Source organism: Lineus longissimus, chromosome 1 (assembly GCF_910592395.1).
Source record: "Lineus longissimus chromosome 1, tnLinLong1.2, whole genome shotgun sequence".
NCBI classification, from domain to species: domain Eukaryota; kingdom Metazoa; phylum Nemertea; class Pilidiophora; order Heteronemertea; family Lineidae; genus Lineus; species Lineus longissimus.
The window spans coordinates 5,113,128-5,139,174 of record NC_088308.1 but is presented as its reverse complement, the minus strand read 5'-3'; the positions used below and the strand labels follow the sequence as shown (position 1 = coordinate 5,139,174).

The 26,047-nt window shown below is 40.6% G+C and overlaps 1 protein-coding gene across 2 annotated transcripts; it reads right to left on the bottom strand.

Annotated features, from left to right (window-relative positions):
- Positions 1-141: 141 nt before the first annotated feature.
- Positions 142-24,791, bottom strand: LOC135486200 (long-chain-fatty-acid--CoA ligase 5-like). Of its 2 annotated transcripts, XM_064768849.1 has the most exons (20): positions 24,649-24,791; positions 22,691-22,857; positions 18,925-19,030; positions 18,736-18,803; positions 17,499-17,600; positions 17,046-17,145; positions 16,367-16,572; positions 15,810-15,935; positions 15,522-15,599; positions 14,999-15,133; positions 14,565-14,647; positions 14,220-14,370; positions 13,687-13,759; positions 13,249-13,337; positions 12,814-12,930; positions 3,652-3,705; positions 3,108-3,197; positions 2,694-2,795; positions 2,286-2,357; positions 142-2,054 (listed from the first exon to the last, which is right to left on the bottom strand). In XM_064768849.1, exons 2-20 carry the CDS (start codon positions 22,835-22,837, stop codon positions 1,914-1,916), a joined length of 2,040 nt encoding a protein of 679 aa, XP_064624919.1. In that variant the 5' UTR covers positions 22,838-22,857; positions 24,649-24,791; the 3' UTR covers positions 142-1,913. The 2 variants fall into 2 exon arrangements, with proteins under 2 accessions (XP_064624919.1, XP_064624929.1); XM_064768859.1 differs by lacking the exons at positions 22,691-22,857; positions 24,649-24,791 and adding an exon at positions 21,417-21,573.
- Between the last annotated feature and the right edge of the window lie 1,256 nt (positions 24,792-26,047).

Here is a 26,047-nt window from a genome sequence, read left to right as displayed (position 1 = left end):
GGCCATAACTTGATGGGTCGCTCGGTCACTTTCACTAATTCACAGTCCATGAATTTCAATATGCTTTTTTCCCACACCGTCCATAAAGATAATCATGAAGAAGCAGACAGTGCTAGTGGTATGAATTGAGCAAACAAAATATATGTTTCATGTCACCATTTTAATCAATCTTTTATTTCAAAATCTAAGGCACACCCAAACACTATATCAATTCATTACAACATCTGATTGTACGATTTGAATTTTCTGATGTATCCGGTACCCAGTACAAAGAAGGCCTAAAGTTTATAATTGTACGTTTAAAAATCAAAATCCTGGGAGTCGAACTGACACCCTCCCAATTATGGTGGCATGGCTGTCTGCCCAACAGCAATGTTATAGTTAGGTTTCTCATACGAGGGCAGACAAAGGTTAGAGGGAGTCTTTAGGCAGTTGCCAGATAGGTCAGCTAAGCACCAAGTTCTAAGTACCAGTACTAAGTTGCTATAAGTATAGCTGGTAGGCCTGTGCCTACTGCATGCACACCAAGGTAAAATCTTGTTACACACACCAAGCACAATGTAAAATCTTCTGCACCAAAAGTATGTGAAGCCAAAAGAAATGAAATTATGGAAACTAGATCAAGGGAATTTGGCCTCAGGTTTGGATGAGCCAAGTTCTTTAATTGTAAAAAATGGCTCCGAGACCCCTCCCCCAAATGAAATATCAGGGTTTTTTTCCTCATATTAGTTTTGCTCAGTCCCTAAAGACTTACTTTAAATTAAGCTGGATTAATCCTCAAGTGATACAATTAATAAGTGCAAATAAAACATCAAAGCAACAGGTAAATAAATTTCAGATTTATCAAACAGAAAATAGCAACAAAGTTATATGGCAATCTCGATTTGTTTGAAGCAAATGCAGTAAAATTTGTCTGAAATCACAATCTAAGGTTAACAGAAGAGAGGATCACATAACTGTCAATATTGCACATATACATGTAATACGGCCAACCTCAAGTCAATCCAAAAGTTAAGATGGAACACGATTAACATCAACAATGGATCCAGAGAAAATTGTATGATTGTATTCTGGTCTGCATGCGATTAAAGGCATGAGTCCGAGTTCAAGTGTTCAATTATGGTTCTTGTTGCCTTGGCCGGATAAACTAGAGGTCGGCCGGAGAATACAGCAGATGCGAGTTAAACTATAAAGTGACACAGGTGTCCAAAAAATACATCATAAACAACCAGAGAGCATCAGCCAGTGACAGCACTGAATCATTTCAGGAATCATTTGAGGTTGTTCTGCCCTGTAGATTATATACGTAAAAGTATACTTGAAAAGATTCACTCTAGTATGCACTAAAATTGCTAAAATAATGATAGAAACTACCTTTAGTATGACACCTTGAAGACATTTGTGCAGATAAGAGAATCATTAAAAATTGTTTTAACAGTATTTCAAGTGGTATTAATAACACCAGGGATACAGCAGCCAGTCTTGTAAAAATATACTATTACAATTTGTAAACTTCTGTTAAAGGGTAAAACTAAAATCTACTGGTGCATTTTGTGCCACATCCCATACAGTGGGCCTACAGATTTTACCTTAAAAATATATCTTCTTCAATTTCAGTGTCACCTATCATATATTATGGTAAAGAAAACTTTTGGAAGCACATACATGTTCAGTTACAATTAAATGACAAGCCGACAAGAATAACATAATAAGACCAAGTAACAGTTGGTGTATCAAGCTGCTGGGCTCCAATACATATGGATAAGATCAAGAATTAAGAAAGAGTAGTCTTTATTAATTCTTGATGAGATGAATGCTAACAGAAACATACAGCCTCGAAATCACCAACCACTCGCTCAAAGGTTTGAGTTCTTGACAGCCAGGAGAAATTCGGCACCCTATTGTAGCACCTCCTATAACTTCATGCTCTCGTACAACCCTTCAGTGACATCGTGGAAATACTTCCTGAGAGCTGGACGTTTGGATTTAAAGGTCGGTGTCAGCAGTCCATTTTCAGCTGAGAACAACTCTGGATGGAGATGAATGGCTTTTACCTGAAAAACAACACAAGTCACTTTATGAACTCAGGCCGATTGAAAACAGCGGGACAGAATCGAAGTCTTTTCCTCTGTCTGACAGTTACAGTTTTAGCGACTGCAGACTGTATATCAATGTTGCTTGATGGATGACGCATTGAACCAGGAGAGGGGGCGGCCTAAGTGAGGTATGAGTATAGGGGAGAGTCGGTCACTGGAACAAATCAGGTCAAAGATAAAATTCAGTACCTGCTCAAATGATCTAAGTCCAGACTCCTTGCCCAATTCTGTGATGTCCTTCAGGATAAGTTCTTTAAGATTCTGCGGAGGACACAAAAATTAAATTAGTGCTGTTTTCACATGGTATGGTCCATTCTTTTATTTTTTGGTCTTTTCTAGAATGTAACTTTCTGTACATTTCCAAAATCTATCTACCGCAAGCGGATAAAATGAAACTGGTTTATATCATTTATGTAGCAGAATTCTTGCAAGAAATCCTAGACAGGAGGAAGAACCTTCCAAATTTGATCACAGACAGACATAGACATAAACAATCTTCCCTTATCAAGTATTACAAAACATCCTTATATTATCCTGACTTCCACTGAGAGTCTCATGTTGTAATTTTCAAAATAACAGCCATTTCCGGATACACACCTCACTTTTACAATATTCCTGGATAGTTGGTTCCACGCCATTCTCAGCTGCCCATTTCTTGCACGAAACGTTATCAGGGACAACAACTCCAACTGTACATGGCTGCAAAGGACAAATAATGATGTTTCAAAGAAAGAACTGTGCATCAAATTGTACCGATTTTCAAGTACAGAAAAGGGTCTTCTAAATGTTTAAGGACCACGAATTAAAGAGGAATTCCATAAAACAAGGGCATTTTTTAAGGTGGACCAATATTTTCATTGTCTTTGTAAGGAAATATGAAATTAGGCCGGTGAATGAATCAAGCGATTGGAATGGTCCATGGCGCATGACTTCTGAAACCACTATCCTCTGTCTGGAGCTGCTGGACCTGTCAAGTGCTCTTACGGAAGAGAATCAACTACCATGTCCTACCCTCAAGCTGTTTCCATCCACAAAGACTTGCTGGACATAGCCACTCCTTGTGTAAATGTTTTCCAATTTCTCAGGAGCAATGTATTCACCCTGAAAACAATGACAAGTTGATCAAACTGGGGGAAAATGAGTACTGTTGAGCCATGAGGCTAACATTGATAACACATTTCTGACATCGTCTCGGGGTGTGCTTCTTAATGCAAATGAATGTTGTGACTAATGGAGACAAAAACTCTTGGATTGGGCAAGACAAAGGAAAGTAACAATAAATAGTGTCTTCCAAAGAACGTCTGACTTTTGTATCGAAGCCTGCCTTATTCTCACTTTAATGAACATCTGTTACACACCAATCCTTTTTATCTTGACTGTGATTGCATGGGCACTTGGGTTTCTCCGGCATTCAAGGCAGGAAATGCTTAGAGTCTGACACTTTTGTGTTCTTGTCTCTTGATACTCTTTGTTCTTTCACTAGGGAAAGTAGTTCTGCTCAGGACATCTACTCATAGGTCCTAGTGGAATGGATCATTCTGGGTGAGCTTCCTACCTGAGCTAGTTTAAAGATATGCTTCCTTCTGTCAATGACTTTGAGCGCCCCATTCTGCAAAGAAAGAACAGCATTATCAATCTATTTGTCGAACGTACAAGTCACAGGAGTTTCACATGTACATCACACTTCTTAGCAGGAAATTTGTGTATATAAACCTACTATAGTCATGCAGATGACATAACCTCAAAAGAGACGTCCTTGATAGAGGGTAGAGTTGGGCACTGCCGAGCGAGATATCTATGTACATGCATAGCCCTATTGAGAATTCACTGCCTTTATATGCAAGCTGATTGAACCAGACGTTTACTGCACAACAGAAATCAGAGAATTAAAGCAGTATTTTGAAACACAATACGTTTTTTTGACAATTTTGTGCCATTGCAATGCATTTGCACAACTGAAGTGCAAAGTGATATGAAGTTTGATACCAGCCAAGGCCAGGGGCCATTGCGCTCACCATATAGATATTTGGTGGTTAAGAATTCATGCTCTATAGTATAGAGCCAAATGCAAAAAGAGCAAGATGCAAAAATCTTGATGGTCAAGATGCAATAATGATGACATATTCCCCCTTTAAGAAAACTAATCTAATCATCATCCATGACAAGAAGTTTTATTTAAAGAGGAAAGGCATTGTAAGGACAAGAATTAGAATAGTGGCATGGCTGGCTGGACCCCAGGACAATGGACACTGGACAATGGACAAGGGATTAGATTAGATTCAACAATACAGTCATCAGGACATGCCTCGACGAATGAAATGACTAAGATGGTCAAATGACCTTATTAGCATATTTGGTCACAGGCTCATGACTTAATTAGCAGAACCACTTCTAACTGCTCTGTGCATTTGGAATCAGACAGAACACAGCTTGTGCCTGGGCTGAGGTGTGTGTAAAAAGGTGAGTGTCTCACATTTATGAGCTACAAGACCACATTTATGTCAAACATTTGAGATTTATTTGAAGTTGAAGTGTAATCAGCATTGCCAGGAACCCAAACTGCATTTCAACACTTGAATATTTCTGTTCCCTTCTCTAATTTTTACTTTCAGTTGATCATCGACTAGAGAGATGTCAGTCCACTGGTCAGCTGTACAAGAGGAGCAAGTATAATTTCTCTTCTATCAAGGTGTCTTTCAGTCTATTCTGCCACTTACTGATTGAGCTAAAACTGCATACAACAAACCAAGATGCCTGTTTACTATATTTCCATGAAGTCTGAAGTGGTAGTTGAAGTGATAGTCGACAGCGATCATATGGCCAAGCAAACACCAAGTTCCAAGTCTAGTAACTTCCTTATTTGGAAACCTTTTTCCTGATTTTCAAATTTCAAGACATAATAGTTGCCTGGTCTCTGCTAGAGCATGATTTAATACAGTCAATATCAATGTTTTTAATGGTCAGTATTCTGGTCACAAAATGTATACTATGCTTTGGTTTGCCATCTGACACAAGTGATCAGGTTTTAATTGTCTGATCAGAGTAGTTCTCTAACAGAGCAGATAGTGAGTCGAATGTGGTTCCGCTGTCTGACACAGGTAACCCAGCCGCAATCCTCTGTGCCAGTCTGGCAACCAGAGCAGTTCTCTAATAGAGCAGATAGTGAGTCGAATGTGGTTTCACCGTCTGACACAGGAAATACAGCCGCAATCCTCTGATCAGAACAGATTATGCTTTTGTCCACTGCATAACGTCCTCACACAGGACAGCCTAGGTCTTTCTTGTGGTAGGGATACCAAGGTGTTGGGGCATATTCCAGGAGAGGAAGGACTCTCTTGTTGTTGTTGACTTAAGATCGATGTGAGTCTTACTGTATGTTTCTGCAGAGGAAACCCGTGGTCTTGGTAATTTTGGGATAAACCTTATACATCCTATCTTTAACGTTTTATGAACTGCCAAAAGTGATTCGTTCCCACTCTATGGTTTTTATCGGCCTCATCCTTCATCGGTGTGTAATATGACATAAATTTTCTCATATTTTCTTGATGGGATATATTTCAAATGATGTTATAAATCAATCAATATGGCAACCACTATACTCGCCTGTTGTGTCACACCAACTGTAACTAGCTAAAGAGGGAGGTAAGCTGTTATGGATGTCAGATAGTGGTCTCCCTGGCATTTGCTTGCAATTTTTTTTGACATTCCACCACGATCTCAAGGACCTGGCTTTATCCAATGATACGTTCGCACGGGGGGAGTGGGGGAAGGGTGGAAGAGCCAGTCACCCCCGTGGGAATTACGATTCCCGAAAGGATGTCTTTGGAAAGGGTAAGCACTCGTTAGCCAATAAAGACAAGATTTTAATCCCTCGGCTTCTATGAGGCATTTGGAGAGACTTCTTGTCTAAACAGTATCATTTCGCCACCTCTAAGGCAATGGTAACTTATAAACACAAGACTTTGATCCTTGTCTTGGAGGTCTTTGACGGGCCTAAGCACTTCGAATCTTTATCAATGTTTTCAATGGTCAATATTCTTGTCAGAATGTGTATGCTATGCTTTGGTTTGCCATTTGACACGAGTTATCAGGTTTTAATTGTCTGATCAGAGTAGTTCTCTAACAGAGCAGATAGTGAGTCGAATGTGGTTCCGCTGTCTGACACAGGAAACCCAGCCGCAATCCTCTGGGCCAGTCTGGCAACCAGAGCAGTTCTCTAATAGAGCAGATAGTGAGTCGAATGTGGTTTCACCGTCTGATACAGGAAACGCAGCCGCAATCCTCTGATCAGAACAGATTATGTTTTTGTCCACTGCATAACGTCCAGACACAGGACAGCCTAGGTTTTTCTTGTGGTAGGGATACCAAGGTGTTGGAGCGTATTCCAGGAGAGGAAGGACTCTCTTGTTGTTGTTGACTTAAGATCGATGTGAGTCTTACTGTATGTTTCTGCAGAGGAAACCCGTGGTCTTGGTAATTTTGGGATAAACCTTATACATCCTATCTTTAACGTTTTATGAACTGCCAAAAGTGATTCGTTCCCACTCTATGGTTTTTATCGGCCTCATCCTTCATCGGTGTGTAATATGACATAAATTTTCTCATATTTTCTTGATGGGATATATTTCAAATGATGTTATAAATCAATCAATATGGCAACCACTATACTCGCCTGTTGTGTCACACCAACTGTAACTAGCTAAAGAGGGAGGTAAGCTGTTATGGATGTCAGATAGTGGTCTCCCTGGCATTTGCTTGCAATTTTTTTTGACATTCCACCACGATCTCAAGGACCTGGCTTTATCCAATGATACGTTCGCACGGGGGGAGTGGGGGAAGGGTGGAAGAGCCAGTCACCCCCGTGGGAATTACGATTCCCGAAAGGATGTCTTTGGAAAGGGTAAGCACTTGTTAGCCAATAAAGACAAGATTTTAATCCCTCGGCTTCTATGAGGCATTTGGAGAGACTTCTTGTCTAAACAGTATCATTTCGCCACCTCTAAGGCATACAATGGTAACTTATAAACACAAGACTTTGATCCTTGTCTTGGAGGTCTTTGACGGGCCTAGGCACTTCGAATCTTTATCAATGTTTTTAATGGTCAATATTCTTGTCAGAATGTGTATGCTATGCTTTGGTTTGCCATTTGACACGAGTTATCAGGTTTTAATTGTCTGATCAGAGTAGTTCTCTAACAGAGCAGATAGTGAGTCGAATGTGGTTCCGCTGTCTGACACAGGAAACCCAGCCGCAATCCTCTGGGCCAGTCTGGCAACCAGAGTAGTTCTCTAATAGAGCAGATAGTGAGTCGAATGTGGTTTCACCGTCTGATACAGGAAACGCAGCCGCAATCCTCTGATCAGAACAGATTATGTTTTTGTCCACTGCATAACGTCCAGACACAGGACAGCCTAGGTCTTTCTTGTGGTAGGGATACCAAGGTATTGGAGCATATTCCAGGAGAGGAAGGACTCTCTTCTTGTTGTTGACTTAAAATCGATGTGAGTCTTACTGTATGTTTCTGCAGAGGAAACCCGTGGTCTTGGTAATTTTGGGATATACCTTATACATCCTATCTTTAACTTTTTATGAACTGCCAAAAGTGATTCGTTCCCACTCTATGGTTTTTATCGGCCTCATCCTTCATCGGTGTGTAATATGACATAAATTTTCTCATATTTTCTTGATGGGATATATTTCAAATGATGTTATAAATCAATCAATATGGCAACCACTATACTCGCCTGTTGTGTCACACCAACTGTAACTAGCTAAAGAGGGAGGTAAGCTGTTATGGATGTCAGATAGTGGTCTCCCTGGCATTTGCTTGCAATTTTTTTTGACATTCCACCACGATCTCAAGGACCTGGCTTTATCCAATGATACGTTCGCACGGGGGGAGTGGGGGAAGGGTGGAAGAGCCAGTCACCCCCGTGGGAATTACGATTCCCGAAAGGATGTCTTTGGAAAGGGTAAGCACTCGTTAGCCAATAAAGACAAGATTTTAATCCCTCGGCTTCTATGAGGCATTTGGAGAGACTTCTTGTCTAAACAGTATCATTTCGCCACCTCTAAGGCATACAATGGTAACTTATAAACACAAGACCTTGATCCTTGTCTTGGAGGTCTTTGACAGGCCTAGGCACTTCGAATCTTTATCAATGTTTTTAATGGTCAGTATTCTTATCAGAATATGTATGCTATGCTTTGGTTGGCCATCTGACACAAGTGATCAGGTTTTAATTGTCTGATCAGAGTAGTTCTCTAACAGAGCAGATAGTGAGTCGAATGTGGTTCCGCTGTCTGACACAGGAAACCCAGCCGCAATCCTCTGGGCCAGTCTGGCAACCAGAGCAGTTCTCTAATAGAGCAGATAGTGAGTCGAATGTGGTTTCACTGTCTGACACAGGAAACGCAGCCGCAATCCTCTGATCAGAACAGATTATGTCCACTGCATAACGTCCTGACACAGGACAGCCCAGGTCTTTCTTGTGGTAGGGATACCAAGGTATTGGAGCGTATTCCAGGAGAGGAAGGACTCTCTTGTCGTTGTTGACTTAAGATCGATGTGAGTCTTACTGCATGTTTCTTGAGGAAACCCTTGTCTTGGTATTTTGCACTTTATACGTTTTGTCTATAAGCTTGTCAGGACTTGCTAATTTTGGGAATGGAATTCCATGTCCCACTTGATCGCCCATTGTCCCAGTTATTCGCAGTATGGCCGCAATCGGGATTGTGACGTCAGAGGGACTAAAATGAGTTCAGGTGTTGATTAAGCAAGAAATCATCTATCAACCAATGGGCCTAGGCACTTCATATCTGGCCATGAGGAGGAACAGCCAAGGAAACGACCCTGACAAAAATTTTAGCACGATAACTATTCAGAATGGTGTCTGTCCTTCCATCCGTCATCATGGTGCATGTTTCTCTTTAGCACAATATCTTTTCAGAATGGTGTCAGTCCTTCCATCCGTCAACGCAGAATCCCGTCAACACACAATGGCGTCTGTCTTTCCATCTGTCAACATGGTGCACATTCTGAAACTGTAAGACACAGGCACAGCAAATCTGGCAATGAGGAAGAACAGCAAAAGAAATGACCTTGACAAAAAATTTTGCACGATAACTATTCAGAATGGTGTCTGTCCTTCCATCCGTCAACACAGAATGGTGTCTGTCCTTCCATCCATCACCACAGAATGGTGTCTGTCCTTCCATCCGTCAACCTGGTGCACGTTTTGTAACCGTAAGACATAGGCACTTCAAAACTAGCCACGAGGGACAACAGAAGGACTAAAACGAGTTTCAGTGTCATGTCACCTATCAACCAATGGGGTTGGCAGGCTTGTTTATTGTTACTACATGTTGAGTTGTTCTGCAGGGTTACGTCAATCGGGGATTGTAAAGTTCGGACGAATGTTTCTTTTGTTCTTTTTGGTAGAATTATGCACTTTTCCCACCAAATTGGTAAAAAATTATAATTCTTCTTTTTTTATCTTCCAGTGTTTTAGTCCGTTTGAAAGTTGTACTTACTGATTTATACTCCTGAAGTGTTGATCAGGTCCAGTCTCTACATTTCGCAAGAGTTCAGGACCCCATAGAACTACATCAGTGAAGAGAGAGGAATCAATGCCACACAATGATGATGACATTGGAGCCAATTTGATACATGTAGGTGGATCAGTAGCGTTGCCTCATATCAAACTTTAGACCCTTTTCTAAACTCGATTAATAAACTATAACAAAAGCTTTTCAGTGAGATTCTTTCAATCTTTTTCACATTTTTCAGTAATGCATCACAAGTAGTTGTATTTCGCTAGATATTTGGTGGTTAAGAATTCATGCAGAGATATTGCACTTTTTACCTTTTCAGTTTTGAAGTCAAGAATTAGATCGGACCGGAATTCATTGTCCGTGGTTTTCTGACGTGGGGAGTCATGTGCACCAAATTTCAGGTTCATAGCTTTAGCGGTTAAGAAATGTGCCATATTTACACTCAAACAGCCAATTTACACCATTTGACCTACGTGACCTTGAAAAGTAGGTCAAATTAATAACCCATATGATATGTGATGTATCCTTGCTAGGAAATATTATCGAAAATGATTCACTTATAAGAGAGATATCACAACTTTTTAGGTTTTCACTTTTTGCCTGCTGATGGCTAAGTCAAGAATTAGATTGGACCGAAATAAGTGTCTGAGGTCATCTGATCTGGAGGGGCCTGTGTACAAGGTTTCAAGTTCATAGACTTACTACATTAGCAGTTAAGAAATGTGCCACGGCTTTTGAAACAGGATACAGATGACAACGAACGACGACAGACGATGACGGATGACTGACGACTGACGACTACGGCGACTATGATGACAGGAGCGACAGACGCCGGACACTGCGGTATTGTACAGACTGTGGGACCTAGACATGAATTATTTGCTACGCAGTTGCAAGAAGGAGTACCTACCGTAACCTTTACTATGAAAACGAGTAATTGATAAGATATTGCACTTTTTACCTTTTCAGTTTTGAAGTCGAGAATTAGATCGGACTGGAATTCGTTGTCAGAGGTTATCTGACGTAGGGAGTCATGTGTACCAAATTTTAGGTTAATAGCTTTTGCGGTTAAGAAATGTGCCATACTTACACTCACAGCCAATTTACACCATTTACACCTCGGAATACATACCATAAAAATATTATTGAAAACGATTCACTTATGAGAGATATCACACTTTTTAGGTTTTCACTTTTGGCCTGCTGATGGCTAAGTCAAGAATCAGATCGGACCGAAATCAGTGTCTGAGGTCACCTGACCTGGAGAGTCCTAGCAGTTAAGAAGCATACCACTTTTTTTAAACCTGATACAGATGACATGGACAGTGAGGATCCTGGCTCTATTTCTGGACGTCTCATCAGAAAGATGAGATCTATGGTGGAGCATCTTCACAGTTAGAATACGCAGTCATGTCACACTTGGTAGCAACATGAGCTTCCAATCGTTCAGTAGCCAGGGTGCCAGTGATTATTGTGAATGACAGACTCCACTGTAGAGCAGTCTGCTCCTTCACTTCCCTTCAACCATGTAAACACATCTATTTTCCCAACATCAAATGTTTTTTATCAAAAACAGCTCATTTCCACAAACATTCCTTTTTTGATTTCATGGTTTCTACTGTAAAAGTGAACGGGAAGCTTCTCCTATTAAATGCCATACTCCATTGAACATTCACCAAGTCAATGCATTTTCAATCTGTGCATAAAAACCCTCCCCATTTCACCAACTTGTCATTTTTACTTCCTGCACTTCACCGCCGCAAGCTCTTGCCGAGAGCGAGTTCATGTTTTGAATGTATGTGTATTTTTGCAATATTTTCGTACCAGATTGTTACCTTTCTCCGTGCCAAGGATGTATTCCTTTGTCTCCTCAATGAATAGTTAGTGTGCAGAAACCTTGTGTAATTTGTCAGTTTTTCTATACAAGAGTAGGGATAGGAGACTCGAATTCTAATTGTATTACTTTGTTTTGTCATCTTGAGTTGTATTGTTTGATATAATAATTTGTATTATCGTAAGGGGCCGATGGCCTTAATCATTAATAAAAGTTTATTATTATTATTATTATATTATTATTATTATTATCATTATTATTATCATTATCATAGTTAAATAAGGAAATGCAATAATGCGAGCATCAAGGATCACAATTTTTCCATTTTTGACCTCTGGCACCCTGGTGGCAAAACCGTGTATCATATGAGGCCGCGATTCGGTCTCTGAGTAGCGGTCACCTAGGGGTACATGTGTACCAAGTTAGAGTTACAAAACGTGCCACCCATGTCTAACAACGACGACGATGACGGACACTGCGTGATTATGTAAAGGCTCACAGGTGAGCCAATGATGTCTGAAACAATTGTTACAGGGTAATGGTGTGAAAACATCATGCATCCAGAGTGCAATAATACTTGTATACAACTCTACCAACCATGTATTTGAGAAATTAACATGACAACGAAAGACTTCAAGATAACATGCATAAAAGACACAAGAATACTATCTATCACGTTAGCATTAAATATGAAGCTTCACCATTCAGATGATATGTTATTCGTAATAAAAAATCTGTTCATTATTTCCATTGACTGAATTGATGAGCTGGATTTGTTAAAACTTGAATTGATGAAAATTGTTTCAAGTGACAATATCACGAGTCTTTATAATTTTGCCTTACCTCTGCTGAGAAGTGTAAATGAGATAAATAAAAGAGCATGAAACAGCTTTAATAGAAGTCAAACGATTATGTGTTGAGAGATTGTGTGAATGGTTGGAAGTGTGAAGGGCGTTAAAATACTCATTCAGATTCTGTGTAGATGTTGATCTTGCTCAAGGACAGTAAGACAATACAGCACGGATTCTTCCAAGACTAAAAACCCACGACCATTGATTCCGAGCCCGTCACTGTAACCACTACACCACTGGTCTCCCTAGGACCATTTCTAAAAGTCTGATGCAAGTGGTTCCTTCAAGAACAGGAGCTCTCTCATTAACACCCTAGTTTGATGACCCAAAAGAAGATATACACCATGCATATAGTGGCTATGATTCATGGAAGAGATTATTCAATGTGATGCTGGCACAATGCAAGATTCTCATCAGCTTGAATTCGGTTACCCCTTTTTGTAATCTAACACTTATGTCAGCAATTACATCTCTTACCCAAAGCCAGGTTCCTATGTCCCCAGTGCGAATCCAACCATCTTCATCAAAGGCTTCTGCAGTACGTTCTGGATCCTTGTAGTACCCCATAAAATTACTGCTGCCCTTCACACATATCTACAAAACAAGAGTTTTCAGAATCAAGTAAGATTATGGGTGGATCCCAATGAGGGCAACTACAGCCTGGAGATTGGCAACCTCACAGCCTGGGCAGTGGAGTCCATCACAAGATACTCAAAACTCATTTTGTTCACTCGAGTAAAGTGACCTGCCCACGGTCACATACAAGTGATGTGTCTTTGTCAGGTGTGAAAACTACAACATTTGGGTTGAGAGTCCACATCACCCTTTGAGTCTGTTATCTTGTTGGGTATTAACCCTACAATGTTCGGAATAGGAGCCAACAATACATCACCCCCAAACGTCTGTTCTTACTTCGCCTTTGTCATCCTTGGCAAAATATTCCATCTCGGGTACATCTATCAACTTGATGTGACAGCATGGAAGAGGACAACCAACATGACCTGAATAAGAATAAGATGGGAAGAAGCATTAACTACAGCACTAAAGTTCCCTGCAAACGAGCAATTGTTATCGCTGTGACCTCCAATCATGATCGCATGCAACAAAAATCACTTGTTTGTAGTGGTCATTGCAGATGCCTGCAACAAGCATTGGATAAAATGCTTTACCCCAAGAGATCAGTTTGTTGCACATTTCAACAATGCCATGGGTAGGCAGCTAGGTAAACCAATAAATACCATTTTCCTGCATAATAACTGCACTAGGCCATTGTCGATTTCTATTTTCCTGAGCCACTAAGAATACAATGAACACCAAAGGGGTATCCCTTTAAGGTTTGGTTGGACCTACCTGGTTCTGATTCACCAGGGATAGTACACGAGACACCAGCAGTACACTCTGTCTGCCCATAGCCTTCCATAACCTGCAAAAAGCAGCAAAGAATTCTTATACCTGACAGAACAGTTAGCTTCAATGACAATGATAAATGCCCAAGAATGTCGTTTTAGTTGCAGTATATTTCATAGAGCCTACACCTGAGGGCCAGCTTGTGGGTAATGTTGATTGTTATGAACAAATTCATGTCTTGGCAACTGTGGTGTCATATCTGCATGACATCAAGTTGTCTTAAGCTGAGATATGTCTCATTGAGCAAAAAGCTCTGGTGGTTCTAACATTTCTAACAAGTAATGCAGTTTGTGACTGATTTAGGCATTAGGCCAAGAGACACCTATTTTAGACAGTGTTGTCACCAGGCCAATGAGCTCAACTTGCGCAGAACCAAAGCGACAGGCAAAATGCTCACAAGTCATGATCGGAAAATCCCTTTATTCATTCACGCAAGAGTAAATGTAGCATAAGTCAAAGTGTTCATGTATACTCACTGGACAACCAAAGGCAACACGACAGAATGTTAGCACTTTATCCGACAGCGGCGCTGAACCCGTCAGGACAAGTTTCACGTTGCCTCCCATGCTCTCCTGGATTTTGCCGAATACTAATTTGTCCCATATACTGTCACGCCTACTTATACCCCTAAAAGGAAGAAAAATAACTATAGTAGAGTATACAAAGTGTCTCTGATTTTCTTACCAATTCCGTCAATCCAGAAAGTCCATCCCTATCTGTCACTGATAAGCTAATCCAATCTACTTGCCTACATTTGAATAACTGACTAACACCAAAAGGTCTAGACTCGGGAGTCTGATCATATGAAATCGTTTCTTTACCTTTTTAATTCAGCTTCCTTTCGACTGATTGCCAAATTTAATACATTTCTCTTGATCCAACTTGAAGCAGCAGTATGCATTGCCTGTAGGAAAACAAATAAATGCTCCATGATATCTAATAACTTTGTGAATTTGGTGGTTTATTTCACATTACAACTCATCTAAGCCAAGGCAAGAGACCCATCACACAGATGTGTTCAACAGAAAGTATCATTGGTTTATCCATCTAAAGAGGTACTGGCATGATGCAGACACATACAGGAACATGACCAGCCCTATGAACAAAATGTTAATAGAGAGGTTGTCTTTAATAGAGATGCATCTACTTTGGGAGGTTCTGTACTCTACTGATCAGTGATCTGGACCCGTATGAAGCCACAACCCTCGCACTGAGAGATGAACACCATGATCAGTCCGCAGTACACTCCACACACCTTATCATACAGTCTGTTCAGCAGCCTCGGTACGGTCACAAACATGGTCGGTTTCAGCGCCATTATGTCATCTGGCAACTTTCTGACATCTCCTCGGAAGAACCCTATCCGGCATCCACTCATTAACATAAAGGTCTGAAAACAAAACAGAGAGTTTAGCAGCCAAACCTTTCTTAGATTCTCTGAAGCAGAAAGATTAAGAAGACGCTGTCCAACTGACCACCCGAATGCACAAACCTCGGCCGAATTCGGTAATTTAAGAACCAGTTTTCATTTGAAAATCGAGTCATCAAAACTTTATGCAATACTTCTTTGAGGACTTTGAATCAACAGAGTCCACAGAAGTCGGAACACAATTTCCAGATTTCGTATTCGGTTACGCACATGTGCTGATAAGCAACTGAGGTATTACACTGAACAGTAATGAAGTATTGATGCTAAATACAAAATTTGAACATTTTGTTCGGTTGACAGCAGCACCGATTCAAATTTCTCAAAGGAGTATAGCAGAAGTGAAACATACCTCGCAACACCTTTCAAACATGTGGGCTAATGGCAGGTATGATATATGGGTCTGGTCTGGGGTGCAATCAAATAACACCTGAAAGAAGGAAAGAAACCTGATAAGGGTGTGTTTCAAAAAGTGAATTCCGTCCAACACAAACGTTTAACAGATCAATGAATAACTGTGAAAAACTGAAATCTTTTAAAATTGTGTCTGGTGGACTATTGAAAATGGACCAGGGTTACACTTCCCGGAATGCCCTTTGGTGGTTTTCACTATCCAGTTTAGAGACTCAAATAAACCTACCCCACAGATTTTGAATATGGAGGATACATTGGCAACCATGGCACGATGACTTAGCATGACCCCCTTTGGATCTCCGGTTGTTCCACTTGTGTATGATATGGTGCAGAGGTCCTCTGGTTTGGGTGGCTGAAATAGAAATCAAACGTGTATTTAACCATGAAACTTACCAACAACTGCTTCAAAGATCTCCACCTAACCTTTATTGCATAGATCTCTTTGCCCAGATCACTGAGAATTATGTGACTTGCCTGGTTTAAGGAACTGATACCAAACTTGAGGTATTTGTTGTCTAACCTAACAACACGGAAGTGGAGCTAAAATGTAGGCAAAACCGAGGTAGCAGTCAAGTTAGGTTTTGGGTGAAATGACAGCTCCTATCGTACAGTGTTTGGCGAGAGATAATGCTGACAGAGAGGCACCTGTAACTTGACATATCTAGGCATTGTCCTCCGAGACTCTGCTTTCAACTCATTTTTACCAACCCAAGAGGTTATCGTTATCTCACCAAAACCTCTATGGAGTGAAAATATAATTGATGAAATGGCAGGTGCACTCACCACAGCTTCCTTCAGGTTCTCCTTCCCGACCTCCTCTATCTGTGTAAATGACACCACTTCGATGCCATGTTTACTGGCTGTCTCCTGGTTATTATTCGAGATGTCGTCCATAATGATGATGCGTTTCAGAGATGGCATTTTTTCAGCGCCATCCAAAAGCAGTTGGGCCTTTGCTGCTTTGTCGCAGACGACAGTTGTCATTTCAGCTGAAAAGGCCATCAAATAATCATAACTCTAAACAGGTGACATTTGATTATCAGCATTAGGGGATCCTACTTAATTATACTAGATATCACTTCATTTGGTGTCATATGAAAGAACTGATGTCAGATTAAAAATGGGTATCAATCTATCAAGAACGTGTATAGTGCCCAAATTAGAAAGGAATGACTATTCTAGGGAGTTTTACAATAAGCCATAATTAATCTTCTGGAAGATGTTGTTTTAGAATGGTTTTTAAGCTAGGATAATTTACGGCTGTCCAGGTATAACAGGGCAGCTTATTCCACAGAGAGGTCCTTGCAGTAGCAAAACCTTATCACTGAGAGTGATCCAAGGCATACGCACCACTTCTGAGGGCTGCTGCCGTGGCCAAATTATATCACCTACTTAGGCAGGATAGTCAAATTAACTGGTCACAGACCTACTGGTTTTGATTTTTGCTCAAGACAGTACTTACTTTGGTTGATGATGTAAGCGCAGGCATCATTTCCGAGTGTGTCATAAAGGGGGACGACCACCATGGAATACCTGTTGCAGGCTTGTTCAGCCACCACCCACTGAAACAGACAGGCAACGTACTTTGCAAATCGAATTTCTTATTTGAAATAATTTAAAGCGGCATTGTAGTTAGAGTGCTATTCCTGTGCTGTCCGAGTTAGATTTGAAGGGTTAAAGTGATGCAGTCTGTACCTGTATGACCACCCTCCTTCACCTTGAATACTACAGGATGCTGAAGCGCTTTGAGAATTCAGGGATTCCTAGTAAAAGAGTTACTCCAGAAGCTAAACTCAACTCTTGGACAGATTGAGATATTGAACATTTGAATCAGTTATAAAATTCAAAGTTTCTATGTAGAATCAAGGAATTTGGCACATCTCTATGAAGAGAACAGTTACAAGATAACACTGACCTCTTCCCTATTGATGGAGTATAAACCAATAAGGGACTCTGTGTTAGCTGACAGCCCCTTCTCCAGTAAACCTGATCCGAACGCATGCACCCGATCTGCTATCTGGAAATTAAATCAAAGAATTCGTCATTCATTTTTTAGATTCGTAAATGTCGCCTTTTGACAATTAATGAATAATACAAGTCAGCTAGAAGGTTTATGATATCCTCATGTAAAGCCATTAATCCCTGTCAGGGGGCTTGCTTCAGAATGACCATAAACTGTCTTCGGTGTGAAGTCCACCAAGACACTAACAAGTAATTTGGAATCACCAACTTCCCATGTCAGTGGGAAATTGCAGCCAGATAACAACTATTATAGCCACAGACTATTACGCTCAGATGGCAGTACCAATCATTCGCTAGGTTATCATTATTGATTCTAGTGAAAACCCCATTACAGAACACGCACGTGGCATCTTTGAGTACTCTCAAATCAGAACACCTGTTAGTTGCTTTATACGCAGCAGACGAGACATACACTACGTTGGCCATTAAAAGTTGTGTGTGATTTCAATGTGTTGTACATGTGTTCCACACTCAAATTGATATAAACAACTTTGATTAGAATATTTGTGAGAGATCCATGGCATAGTGCTTAGAGCTTCAGGCTAAAATTTTGATATCAAGATATCTGTGAGAGATCCATGGCAGATCATTTGGCTCATACTCTGGTGGTCAAGGGTCAACTCTTGGAAGTAGCAGAACAGTTTCATCTGAATCCTTGAGCCAGACACTTAACCCTTGTCCCACCTTGCTTCTCTCAACCCAGGCTAGGTTAATCTAAGTGCTGAGGAGCTGCAGCTTGGACCGTCAATAGTCATGGCCAGCTAACTGGTAAATACTCAACAATGGTTTGAATTGCATGAACAATGGTTTGAATTGCATGAACACGCATCTAGCTCAAATGGTGTCGAAAAACAATTTTAAACCTAAAGAAATTACTTTTCAATGGTTTCATGAAAACAACAATGCCATAACCTTACATATCTGCCAAAATAAATAGATAACAAACAAGATAAGATTTTGGAGATTTATCAAATCTAGGTGAAATATTCAAGGTCAGGGCAAACAAACAGACAATCCGTTGAGAACTGTCAACAACTCTATGTCACTGTAGGCCAATACCCCCCAGGTTGCCTTGGCTATTCAGAAAACTTTTTCATTATAAATGGCATTGATGCTATTGTTTTTCTTACCTCCTGGTATGAACTCCACTTGTACGGTCCACCATCAGGAGCCCGTGTCCCCAAGCATGGTCCATTACCTGCACAGACAAGGAAATGATAGATACATTTACTTCAGGAGACATTATGCTTCCCCCCTATTGTCTCGAAATAGTCCAAGTTGGTCAAGGTTTAAGTAGTTTGCTTGTCTAAAGCACTTACTGGAAGCCTTGATGCCCCTCTGGAAGCTCTCATACAAAGTCTGCGCATCTTCATAATAGTAATTAAGAATTTCTTCCTTCGTTAGTGGACAGGCACGGACACCAGGCTGCAAGAATAAGGAAAGACGTGTTAAAGTTCACCAAATTTTAAAACAGTACATGGAGATGGATTTTAATTTCAACGAATGAAATGATTCAATGTATTAATTATGAATTGAGACAATAAATCATGAAAACAGATAGGCACGGGATTCCAATATACAGTTAACACAGTTCGATAGTCAAAGAACGATCTAGTACCTTGTTGAAACATGCCTCACTATCAGTAACTCAAACTCACGTCCAGTCTTATTCAAGTATCAGGTAAATTAGATGTTTTTGTGGAATTTCCTATAATTGATAGTTGAACTAAGCTAAAAATAGTTTAGAAGTAGCCAATAGGCAAGAATAGCTAGCTATTAATCACCGTGGCAAAAGCATTCAGAAACATTTTTTGACAAATTCATGTTTTCCCAATCATCCAGAATTGGCTTGTTTAAAGACAAACTGAGAGCATTCCGAGCAGTGGAGCAGATACCGCATGTTGGTCTTTAAACAATATCAAATGGGTAAGATTGAGATGTGGGGGTCCCTAGATAATCCATCCTAAAATACCAGGGTCATCCGCATAGTGACCTCAACTGCCATCTTGGTCAAGCATGAAAGGCAACACCCAGCCATCCCAGCCTTTGGATAGGATGCATCAGTACTGAATGGCTGGTTGTTTTGTAGTTTTCGAAATTCCAAAATAATGATTTTGAAGGCAATTTCAGCGTGCACGTGCAGCTCTGTTGGGCACAACAACAACTTATCAATCAAAGATTTCCAATAAGTGTGTTCTGGCTTTAAAAGACAGTTGGGGATCACCATCACAGGATTTGTTGAGATCTCAAAGCCTGTGCGTCAACATAAGAATCTCCCAGGTGCAAGACCAAGATTTCTTATGAATCTGTAGCCTACGTGCAGCTAAAATGTCAATAAAATACTAATTGCACCTCTGCTAATCCATTCTTAGCAAGAAGCTCCTGGTACTATCTAATGTAGCCAGATGCATCAACTTGAAGTAGGATATTTAATGAATTAATCAAGCCTGAATCACTTTGTCACACTCGACTAATCAGTTTACACATGGTCATGGAAACGAGAAAACATGATGGTGCTAACCGTCAGAAAGAAAAATAAATCATATTTCAACCAATAAGATCAGCTGCCCTCTCCTTGCAGTCTCAGTGTAACTTTTGTTTTTATAGTGCGTAGTGCAGTGGGACAGTGGATGAGTGCCAACTTGTGGTCCGAAGTTTGTGGGTTGGAGACTCAGCCAGAGTGCCACACTCGCTGCTTTCAACTTGTTAGAAATGGCCAAGAGTGTGGATTCGGCCCACTTGGTTTCTACAGAAATGTTTCTGGACTAAGCTGGAAAATGATAGTTATATAACTGGTATAAGAATTTTTACTCCATATCATTCATTCATTGAAAAAATTGTGTCATGAATAATTCCAAGTCATACATCATGTTTGCTTTTGACTGAAGTAGGCCTACTACCGAACAAAGCTGTCCTCATTCACAATAATGGTTCAAATAGGTAGTTCTGTGCTGATTAGCGACTGAAGTGGTTATGTTTTTTATTATTTTACTACAATCAGACGGTCTGGAAATTCTGTTCCAGCTACCGCCAATTGTTGTTTTTTTAAATCTTCAAATGAGTATAGAGATGCTATAGAACCATTAAATTGTACCCTATCAATCATCCCAAAATCATGATCTGCCTAGAAGGAAGTCAGATCCATCTCAATCATGCAGGGTCAAGGCTTGAGCGGCCAATACAATTAGGCCTACTCTTCCGAAAGAAGCAAACCCAAAGAGACTTGTAGTTACAACTTGCATTTTGCATTCCACAGACATATTTCATTTTAAAGTGATCTTATCCCACTCTTTTGGTTGCGACTTTGTCCTCATTATAAAGGTGATTTATTGTGTGTTCCTGTCACAACCAGGATAATGTTGGGCGCATATGGTCATGTTGAGCTCATCACTAAGTAGGCTATCTTATTATTAAAAGAAACCATCTGCAGGTATCATTTTCACAACGAACAATGCATATTAATGCAGGCCTCTGTAGACTTCTGTGGAATATTCGCATCATCTTGGTGGAGCACATGATGCCGAAATGATTCATTTAAAAGTTTAGCTCAGGTGTTCTGACATTTCATATGCAACAAAGGTTACAAGCAGAAAACTATTTCTGATCTTATAGAATAGAGCAAGAGTTTTAAAAAGAGCCCGATATCAGTGTGATTCATTTCATGAACGGGACAGCTTAACGTTTCTGCAAAAAATAAGATAAAGAAACTACAGGCTCATACATTTTCATGGCAACAGCACTAGAAAACCTACAAAAAATTGTGTCAAGTTTGGAAACAAGGGCATGAGGGTTTCCCACACTATCACATTACCTCAATTTCCACACTTTGTTTCTCCCGGTCCACCACAATGGGTGTGACTTGGTCTTCACCAAACAACCACGAGAACATCTTGAAAACGAGTAAATCCTGTAGTGGCCCAATCGCAAAGAAATTCTTCGAGTGGGTACAAACTAGTGACCACTACCAAATCTGAGGTCATCAACTGAACTTCAACCCGTGAACTTGACGTATTGGTAGATAGTTTCTTGAAAACTATTTTATCTCGAGCTATTTGAGTGGAAAGTCAACAGTGACGTCTTATCATATTCAATCCTACATGTCCTATCAGACTTGATTCCTGTCCAGAAAACCTAAACAAGCTCAGAGCAAAACTGCTGGAAAAGTAGGACAAAATCTCTGAACTTGTTGTTAATGCCAAAGAATAAATTTCCTTTGTACCCATGAATATCATGAAATGTAATTGTGAGCATAGGATAGTATGCCTTAAATGTGTCTCAATGTAAACATAATGGACTGTTCAAGCAAACCGTTTTTTTCAAACATGTCAAAAACAGTATAGGCCTTGAAATTGAAAATAGCAACCTCAAGACTCACAAATCTGGCCTAGATTGACTGGACTAATGGCTGTCTGAGGTAAAGTGATAGCAAGTATGCATAATGTATACTTGGTGATAGAGAAGTGTCCGAATTAAATGGATGATGACTTTGTGACAGGCGACCAGTGTCCTAATTGAGAGAGTCCTAATGATGCTCAGACTATGTCTGAAACGTGCACACTTGAACAAGACAGTCACTGAATGACCCAACATGAAGGTTGAGCTGACAATGACATACTGACCAGTGACTCCATTCCAATGAGAGTAAACATAATCTCAAGTCAGCCGCTATTTGGCGAGACACCTCTTTAAATGAGAGTTTGAGGGTGCCCTGAATACATGTACTGTACTAATGGAGAGGTTTGAGACAGAAAAAATATATCAAAATTCTTTTTCTAAAACTGTTCATCAATTAAAACACCCTGCAACCAGGACAGCTCCCAAAGCAGGACAGCACTTCAGTGTCAAGGGTGACCTTATCGAGAGGTTCTGCTGACAAATCTGTCTGCAGTCTTACTCTTATGATACTAATAATATCTATCATGGTTCCTCATCAATATGACCGTTGTGCAGATTTCCGGAAACACTAATAGACAAGCCCGATCTTTCGTGTCGATTGGGCACATAGTGGAATCGATCAGGTTTCTTTTCTCAATCTGGTTTAACTAAAAGGTTTCTGCTGTGAAATAAGAATGTACCGGTACTTACACTTATTTCGACTGTTTGGTTCCTGGTGTCCACTTCAAATTTCAGATCATCCCGTCTTCTCCTGTTATACATGTATGCTCCCGTCGCGATTGCGGTTGCCGTGACTGCAGCACCAATTCGAATCGCCGTCCTCTGATCAATATTCATAGCGGAGCGTATAAACGTATCTGAAATTGATACCATAAAGTTTGAATCTTATTGCCCACAGGACAATGGGACAGATGCTACAATGCCAGTTCTACTGGCATGCGAGTTAAGCAATGAATGAGGATCAATTCATCATCATCATAATGATACACTGAAATTGCGTTTAGGGGACACCTCTTTATTTAGGACACCCTTTCAATCAAAGGACAGTACATTTGGTCCCAACTTGGTCACTTCTATTGAATTTGACCTCTATCAGGATACCTCTCAATTAGGGACAGCATTTGTCAGTCCCGAGGGTGTCCTTGATAAAGAGTCCTGATGTCGTGTTTTATGCTCATGCATCTGTACAGATGCTGTGGCATAATTACAACTGGTTCACATGTTCACATCCATTGTCACTGAATGAAAATCATGACATTTCAATTTTCAGCCAAGATGATGCAGGCCACTCTGTCATGACTGTGCGTTTCAATTTTGCTAATTGTAATCATTTGAATCAGGGAATATCAGGTTTCTCCATGATAGACCAGGTGTTGCGAGATAAGACCAAACTTAATCAAGCAAAGGCCCTATCTTGATCTAACCTGTATTCCAAAACCTTAGATCAGGGGTGGACATGACAGTGGTCAGAGCAAAAAAACTCAAACATTTACCAAGTGAAAATGTTGTCCTAATAACTGGGCTTACTTTCAAACATATTCTAAAATGCTTATTTTTGGCTCGACTTCCTACAGAGAGCTTAAACATAGACCTTCACATTTCTACTGTCACATTTTAAAACCGCTTTTCAAGAGGGCAATGACGGAAATCCAGCAAAAATCGGAAATGTCTAAACCTTGGCCTGGTAGATTTCTCTTTATTTTGCCAGTTGTTGACTTGATTACAACTGCAATTGTGAAAATCATAAAATCTGACCTTGATGAAGCAGACCTTAGCACGGTTCTACCATTACAGTTTTACAGACATGACAACTACAATGTAGTCTACATGACATTACATGACAACTACAGTCAACTAATGTTACAGTCAATTGATAATGCAATTGAAGAGAAGAAATGGCAAAACCCATCAGCCACAGCTGTCACCAAGGCCCTTACAGCAGATGCAACTCAGCAACATTGAGACAGCTTTGTAAGGCCTAACAAAAGAACTGTTGTTAATGGCCTCATCCAAATTGAACTCTGGAACAACACTAGGCCTAGTTAACACTGGTCAACAACAGCTTCCTCTGGCACATATTGCATGGCTACCGCTGGAACAACCACTGGCTGCCCACTGGAACAACCAATGACTGCCGACTGCAACAACCAATGGCTACCACAGGGACCCCCGCTACCGCATCCAGTTTTACTGGCCGCAGGTTACCCGTGCACTAGCACAAGCAGCATGACTGAAATACTCATGTACCAGTAGAAAACTAGGCTTCTGTTGGACTGTTAGTGTAACTGATGAAATGACAGCTCCTTCTATACCACAATAAAGGAAAAGAGTTACAATTACATGTAGGAATTTATAAAAGACAAACCTTGGCTAGCCCTACTATAAATAATCAATCATAAATTAATTCAAGTCAAGCCAGTCCCCCGTCTCCCCATCCAGCCCCCCTATCATTGTCAACTTCCAATTCTGCTTTTAAGTCCATGATAGCAAACAAATCAAAGCGTGGCACAGCCTCCATATCTAGATACACAGATGGGTTCTATCTACACACTACACTTAGGCCTACACTGATACTAGGCTTGCACTGATGAATGCAATGCAACATTGAAACAGCCACCGGGAAAAAAGATGTCAAAATACGTGATTACCAGAAGGAAAATACGGAAACTTGGACCGTATGCGATTGACGACGATCAGTGAGCTCTGTGAACACGTGTTACTGATGAGGTCAGATGACACTGTCGGCCGTTAAGAAGCAGGCGGCGGAATTAATCATCTAATGTGACCTGGCTCCGGCTACTGAGTCCGCCATGCTTTTCATCACACGCCTCCTCGTGTTGATTTCTTGAACTGGAGATGCAGACGATCAGAGGGTGTGGTCAGTGGCATGCTGCTCGGGGGCCGTTTGTTATCACAAAGAGTGAACATTCCGGCGGGGAATAATCATTTGGATCTAAATCCATTGCATAGGAGAAAAATCAAAGTTGATAGTATCCTGTGAATGTGGGTGGGTATATTCACATATACAGAAAATAAACCATTCATGGAAGAATGAGGGCTTGAGCGAAATATTATGGATGGGAATGTATTCACACAGGAGATAAACCATTCCCATCTACAACATGTATTACCATAGTGAGGTGGTATTCTTGTGAAGAAAAATTTGTCATTTTGAAAAAGGTGTGTGTTTTTTTTGCTTTAGGAAATCATTGCCCCAAACCTGCCTGAATAAAATAAGCAGACACACACTGCAAGATGGGATTCGTCGCAGTCCGCACTCCGTGTCTTCACACCGTGTCACAATCAGGAAGCATAGCATACATAGCAAGGGAAAGTAACCCTTGGTTGGGTTAGACAGCTTGAATTGTCATGAATTTCTATATTGATGTTGTTTTGGATCCCTTCCTATAGTATACTTTGGGCTGCTAGGTTTCTGTCAGCTGTCCCCTGGCCGTTTTCACGCAGAAACATGGGAAAATTGGTGGACGAACAACTGGAAGACACGCCTGGGTAGAATGTGGCAGCCCAGCGTATACAGCCTTTACTTTAAAGAGAAATCCAAACCATTCAATCAGTATGCGAACTTTCCTATCACCAACACAGTGAGAAAGATACTGTCACAACAATGGCCGAATAAACGGCGACAAAGATAAGACAGTCACAACCAGAGACCGAGTGAGACATCCTCGAAAAACCAGAGTCAGTCGTATCCTCCTCCCCTCGCACACATGAAGCTCGGTCGCGTGTTGCCTTAATTTCAGGATCTAGAGAGATGCACCGTGCTGGCAACACGGCGACGACATAGATTTCATCAGACCTAACATTAGCCTCGGTCACTGACCGATACTGGTATGAATACTGTAAAATCAGCCTGGATCTACCTAAGTTTTATATGGGACGGTTTTACTGAACTCGGTGTTGTGCTGTGTGTCTTCTTTTATGAGTCATCTGAGGACTAAGTTGTGACCTTTCGGAGGACTTGACAACGCGAAGGTGTCTTTAAGATTAATTATCTTCTTAAAAACACTTTGCAAACAATAAATATAA